Source organism: Orbicella faveolata, unplaced genomic scaffold, assembly GCF_042242905.1.
Source record: "Orbicella faveolata isolate gen_17 unplaced genomic scaffold, um_ofav_v1 contig_15, whole genome shotgun sequence".
Classification (NCBI taxonomy): domain Eukaryota; kingdom Metazoa; phylum Cnidaria; class Anthozoa; order Scleractinia; family Merulinidae; genus Orbicella; species Orbicella faveolata.
In genome coordinates, this window is record NW_028301542.1 from 452,907 (window position 1) to 459,148 (window position 6,242).

Genomic DNA, 6,242 nt, shown 5'->3' on the forward strand with positions numbered 1-6,242 from the left:
TCACATAGCAATACCATAATGGTCACACCTTTAATCACGCTAAAAGAAGGGTCTAGCTCTTAAAGGAGCTACGTCACGGTTTGCTCATCGTGAAAAATTTAGCCAACATTTTTCAAGTTCGTCGTTTATAATCTGCGTAATCTTCTCCATCCTTGACTATCCTTGATCCTTTATGGTTTATTATTATATCTTTGATGTTTTTCTATCTTAGTATGCTATTATTTTCAGGTTTCCTTCAATTTAAATATAATTTTGTATGTGGCCAAAATAACTCAAAAGCCTTTGAAGGAGCTCAGTCACGGTATTTTGAGTTATTTTAGCTGAGTACAAAATTACCATTCAAAGTTAACCTTGAATAATAGTTTACTAAGAGAGAAAAACACTATAGAGATTATAATAAACCATAAGTGAACAAGGATGGTTCAGAATGGAGGAGATTGACACGGATTACAAACGACGAACTTGAAAAATTTAGGCTGAACTTTTCAAGATGCGCAAGCCGTGACGTAGTTCCTTATTTGGAGTGTTCGTTACTAGGAATTTCGCCCGCGTTCGATTTGATGATCTGCTGTCACGCCACACAAATGTAACTGCCGTTTGTATGGCGGCTTCTGTACCAGTCATTGTATTTCATTCCACCTGAGAAATTCGAGAGAACAAAGTCACTTTGAATCCGGCCTGTGGTAAAACTGTTCAAAGACGTCGAAGGACAGGGATGTTGAAGAGCAAGTTTTCGCGATAGAATTTGAGAAAACACGAGAGAGGAAAGTCCCAGATGATCAGGCATGTCTCCAACAGTCTTCAGCTGTTCGGGAGTACTTTTAGATTCGTGAACCGCCATCTTTGATCCGTATCGCGAAGATTTCAACTTGTAAGTGAGAAAGGAATCGTTTTCATTCTTCTCTGGTCCCAGTCTTGCTTCAATATCCGCGGGTTTTACTGTTGCCTGTTCGGTGTAAGCTGCTTTAATTTGCATTGACGGTTGGGATTCGTTCCGAGGCTCCCGCGCTGTCTTTGCCGACAGAGAAGCTTCATCTTTGCCTCGTCGCCGCGTTACCGCTGGCCGATGAAACCTGCAGGCCGTTTCTGTTGTTAAACAGGGCGCGGTTTGCATTGGGGCGAAGCTTTGGTGAGTGTGGTGGCATTGGTGACAAGCGATCGAGGTCAGAGACAATGCCAAGGACAAACTCAGCACGTAAGCCACGGTGCAGGCGCACAAAACCTACAGAACAAGTAGCACATTTAGTTTTAGAGTTCTAACTTACACGGAAAGCAAAGGCATTTCATGGCCAAGTTGATTGAAGGACTGAACACCTAAGTTCTCTGCCAACTGCAGTATTAGGATAAGTTGCTCACTGCAAGTCACAGGTTCGCCTTCTTCTGGGAGAACTACTACATAAATAAGTGAAGGATTTTGAGAGAGTCTATCCTGTCCGGAATCTTTAAAATGTTAAAACTTGCACTTACCTTAAGTACTTCAAACTTGAAAACACCCAAAGTATGGAGAAAACCCGAGTTATCAAGTAGCGTGCACAGGTCGCCATAAGTCAACCAACCACGGTGTAGTCCATGTGATGTCGCCACTCTACAAGATCAAGACATCATCACTACAGGGTACTTGTTTTTATATTTCAAACACAAATTTGTTCTTAGTGTACATGTGTATAGACAGTGTTCTTTTGAAAAGATGGAAATATTCACTTGTAATACCTTGACTCCACTCTGTTGACAAAATCCAAAAATTCCCGATTGCTTATGAAAAGTCTCCAGTCCTGCAAGAAATCAACAGAATGGCATGATCACGAGGTTGTTTCCTTTGCAGTGGTCATTTGGGTCATCCCACCACCCTTCACAAAATAATTACTCACCCATAGATGTACAAATTCTCCATACATTTCTTATGGTACCGGCTATGAGAATTTTGTAATTTATCTACTGAAGAAACCTTCCACTTGGTATTCAACTTCTTTATTTTTGTCTTGTATTCTGATTGGCTGTATTTCCTACAGCATTGACTCAAATAACTAGTACATATGTATTTCTTTATTTACAACTGGAAGTTTGTAGGGTGACAACACTTACAATGGATGCCAAGAATTCCATTTCTAGTTTGTTCACATCATTCACAGTTTTGCTTCCTGAAAACCAGACAAAAAGTTTGATCAGATGTTCTTATGTACAGACATCTTTTGTACAGACATGCTATGTTTGTGGTACACTGTTGTAACTATAATTTTCAAGGATATTATCATCTTCTTTATGTCAACCTCGCAAACATAAAATCATAAAATTCAATCTCTTGCCTGCTTTTGCCCATTCATCATTAAACACTTCTTCATCTTCCCCTTCATCATACAGATACTTTGACGCCACCATCTATGAACACAAAAATACAAGAATAAGCTTCTGACTATGTAGCAACGTTCTTGAACTGTTAGTAAAAAAGTCTTCACTCCCAAGATGAAAACATAAATTCTCCTGACTGAGTGACCATTATACATTACTAAAAGGGCTACACTGTAGCTGTAGATGTGAGAAGTTGGTTATGTTTCAGTGTATGACCACAATTTCCCGTAGCAAAAAATTAGGAAGTTGATTAAGTGTCAAATACAGTGGAACCATGTTAATCGGGTCACCCACGGGCCACAAAAATCTGGCGGTATTAATGGGGTTGCTGTACTAAAGGGGTTCTTTAAATAAGAAAGTGACTGACGGAACTTTTGTTTGGGCCAGAATAGAGTGGCCAAAATAATGAGGTGGCCATAAACAGGGTGGGCGTAAGGTGGGGTTCCACTGTACGATGTAAAATGTTAATATTATCATTAGTTACCATTGATATCAAGAACAAGTCAGATGATGTCACCCTGCTCAGGTACTCTGGGTTCTTCTGACGCAGACGTTCAGAATAAAGAATTCCCATCATCAATGTGCAGGGGGATATCTTGGCTCTCCTGAGGAAAACAATGAAGGGGGGAGTTAACTGGTATTAGTGATGTGTGGTAAACACTTCGTTTTCAGCATGTTACATATGTACATACTAAGTGACTTAGAGTTGAAACCCAGCAATTAGAAGACTATAGAGGCCCTGTTAAGGCAAACACCGACAGGCGACAAGAATCTGAAATGGCGACATGATGGAACCGATCAGAAATGACAACGAACGATGAGCCACTCAAGCAAAATTATGACAGCAACAAAGAAAAAAGCGAAATCCACAGCAATATTGGCAGTGACTTGCAGCGCATTCGGCAAGAAGAAATTGTATTTTACAATTACATCTGATACAAGCAACTAATAGCTACTCACCTAGCCAATATTCTAAATCTGTTAGACGATGAAACACAGCCTTGGCAGATTTACCCTTTTCTGAGTCATTTCTCTCTGCATTCCCGTGTCTCACTTTAAAAGAAATTCTGACAGCGACATGCGAACTTTCCAAAATTGCAACGTCAAAAGGATTGAGTTTCAGACCGGGGACATACATGTTAAGACCCCCCATACCAGGGTCTCACTATATGCAAGTTGATTTCTGCGGATAATTAACTAGTGCATTTACATCTACAGCTGTACATACACATCTCATGTACAACTTAAACACCAAATAATTCTTGAAGGAGCAACAGAAGTTTTGATAATTTATCTACCCCATCTCAAGTCTTTTACATGCATTTTACAGGCATCACACCGAGGCATGGTTGTTTGAAGGATGAAGAATGCTATCTAGTGGATCACTGTCTCATGGAGATTTTTTTTAAACTTGTTTTGCTAAATAGTGATTATGAATCACTGGCGACAGGCTAATGGTTGTTTATTGTACTGGAGGTGAACACGTGTTTACACATAAGTTGCATTCCCATAGTAACCTTACCTTGAGACAACCATGGCATAGTTTGTGTCAAGACATTTTCTTTTCGTAGGTACCACAGAGCTTAACACCTCCACTGCCACATCTACACAGATAAAGTAAAAAATAGAATGGATACCTTCCAATCACTCATCACATGTTGCGCACCATCCCTTAAGTACTCAAATCAAATGGCTCCAAAAAATCTACACAAATTTGTGGCAGCCAGCCTTGTTGATATAAACGTTGTGGTTTAATTTTACCCTTGGTACAATTTGGTATTTCCCTTTGTTCTGGTGTGTGGTAATATGTTAATACATATATTTTAATGTATACTAACCAAAAGAAAATACCAAATTGAACCAGGTTAGGGGTTATGTTGAACCACAAAATACTTCTAGAAGACACCATGGGCACAAAAGGAAATGTATATACTTTTCACATGAAGGAAACAAACAAACTGTTCACATAAGAAAGTGTTCATACTGCAAAGGTACGGCATAGAGCAAGATTCGGCTGTGAAACAATGACTTTGTAAAATTGTTGGGACAAAATTACTATATACACTGTAAAGTGTTTATCCCCTGACATGAAATTCGCTTCTAAATTCTTATAACTTTTTTTTCGTAAAAACATTCTACGAACTGGATAGAAAACCACTACATATACGGGCACAGTACCTCCAAATATATATTATCGATCAGTTGACTGGTCACTTGATGCCAGGCAATAAGAAAGTTATTAAAGCTTATACAGACTGATCTGTGTAAGGCACTTATATATTACATTGAGTATGAATTTTAGCTCATCAAATAAACCACACGACATAGCATTTTGCATCTTGGAATTTTTTCACCAGGTATTCTGAATGCAACGAATTAAAACGTCATCGTTTACCTTTGATCGTTGCCAGAATGTTTAAGAGCATCGTCATCACCAAATTAAAAGAAGAATTAATTACGAATAGAATAACATGCGAAGAAAAGCCAAAACACCCAAACAGAACAGGCCATCATCATTCGTTACCTTACCTGTGACGGCTAAAGATGGTAGAGATCGATCGGAATACTGACCATAGTACAGGGTTTTACGAACTCGATCTCTGAACTCAACGTGACTAGCAGTGCCGGCTAGAGGACGAGACTCCTACAAAACATAAGTTATAAGAGGTAAGCTTAAGTCATATTTTCAATCGATCTAGAATGTTTTCAGCCCTTGATTGTCGAAATTAATTACTTAATTACCTCCAGGTCCTCTTTCCCCATTCTTTACGCTTTCCAGAAGCTAAATTATGAACAATGTTCTAAAATTTCCTTCGAGTCACTACCACTCCTTGCGACAACTTGCTGCAATGTTATCGCCTGGTTCCCAAGCAGCGCGAAATTTGTTTTTTTTGGCGGGGTGGGGTTGAGGCAGTGAAACAAGTAGGTTATGTAAGCGAATGTAAGTGTCCTCTTCCACATGGTCTTCAAACTCTTCAGCAAATGATTGTATTTCATTTTCGATTTCAGTCATCGTGTGATAGTTTCCAAATGCATGTGCTACATGCATTTTAGCACCAAGTTTAATGGTGCTGAGTTTCGTGTTCTTCAATTCAAATTAATTTTTCACCGGAAGGATTTTTTTGAACGCACTCTAAAACAACACAGCTCAGTTACAATAGCTTAAAACCGCGTTTCAGAAACGTTTTCGTGGCATTTTGTGTTTTAAGCTTTGTTATTGATACAAATTCAATCCGGGGAAATTAAGAATTTATTAAAATTATGGTGCGGTTACAGAGCGCGCTTCTATCAATTTAAATTCAGGGACTGAATATTGAACGTCGGCCTATTGAAAATGTAAATTATTGAAAATATAGGCGACGAAGAGTATTTGCTCCTAAACCGTAAAAACTCCATTTTTGTCTTTTCAAAAATCTTCTTATCTCAAAACAGGCCTGAATAATTCATTGATGAACTAAAAATCAAAGGTTGTCGTGAAATCCAAAATGGCGTGCGCTATTCAGGAGCGAAAGCAGTATGGCGCCAATAAAGGAAACGAAAGTCGGAAGAGAGGGATAGTTGAAAAAAATAGTGGTTCATCTGCAATCCTGCCTGCAAATTGTACTGGCTAAACAGGGGTAAAAAAATCCCAAACAAACAAAGAGCAATAAGCGATTTCTCAAAGATTTAACTAGCCATTAATGACCATTAATCACGTATAAACTGAAACGAACGAAGGATAGCACGTGTAGTGTAAGCGACAGAGATGACGTCTATTTATACATCTAGTCACGCTATCAGTCAGCCCCGTATTTTTCCCACATTACTGTTCACTTCGGTTCAAATAAAAAGCACAAAAATGTGGTCAAGATTTTGACGTAGTTTGGTCCTTTTGAATGGTGACGACACCTGCACGC

At 38.9% G+C, this 6,242-nt stretch overlaps 1 protein-coding gene across 3 annotated transcripts; it reads right to left on the minus strand.

Annotated features, from left to right (window-relative positions):
- Nucleotides 1-11: 11 nt before the first annotated feature.
- LOC110069035 (protein CNPPD1-like) lies at nucleotides 12-5,220 on the minus strand. Of its 3 annotated transcripts, XM_020776474.2 has the most exons (9): nucleotides 5,089-5,220; nucleotides 4,876-4,990; nucleotides 3,869-3,950; nucleotides 2,831-2,951; nucleotides 2,304-2,376; nucleotides 2,083-2,138; nucleotides 1,711-1,772; nucleotides 1,468-1,585; nucleotides 12-1,222 (listed from the first exon to the last, which is right to left on the minus strand). In XM_020776474.2, exons 1-9 carry the CDS (start codon nucleotides 5,107-5,109, stop codon nucleotides 572-574), a joined length of 1,299 nt encoding a protein of 432 aa, XP_020632133.2. In that variant the 5' UTR covers nucleotides 5,110-5,220; the 3' UTR covers nucleotides 12-571. The 3 variants fall into 3 exon arrangements, with proteins under 3 accessions (XP_020632133.2, XP_089143878.1, XP_089143877.1); XM_089287752.1 differs by lacking the exon at nucleotides 5,089-5,220 and having other exon boundaries at nucleotides 3,307-3,950; nucleotides 4,876-4,942; XM_089287751.1 differs by lacking the exons at nucleotides 4,876-4,990; nucleotides 5,089-5,220 and adding an exon at nucleotides 4,525-4,844.
- Nucleotides 5,221-6,242: the final 1,022 nt, after the last annotated feature.

Bases quoted from the DNA above. Each gene is read 5' to 3' on its own strand.
- LOC110069035 (XM_020776474.2), bottom strand. From the start codon at position 5,109: ATGGGGAAAGAGGACCTGGAG. The intron at 4,991-5,088 runs GTAATTAAGTAA...TATGTTTTGTAG, and splicing joins TGGGGAAAGAGGACCTGGAG to GAGTCTCGTCCTCTAGCCGG. The intron at 2,952-3,868 runs GTAAGGTTACTA...TGTTTTCCTCAG, and splicing joins TATGCCATGGTTGTCTCAAG to GAGAGCCAAGATATCCCCCT.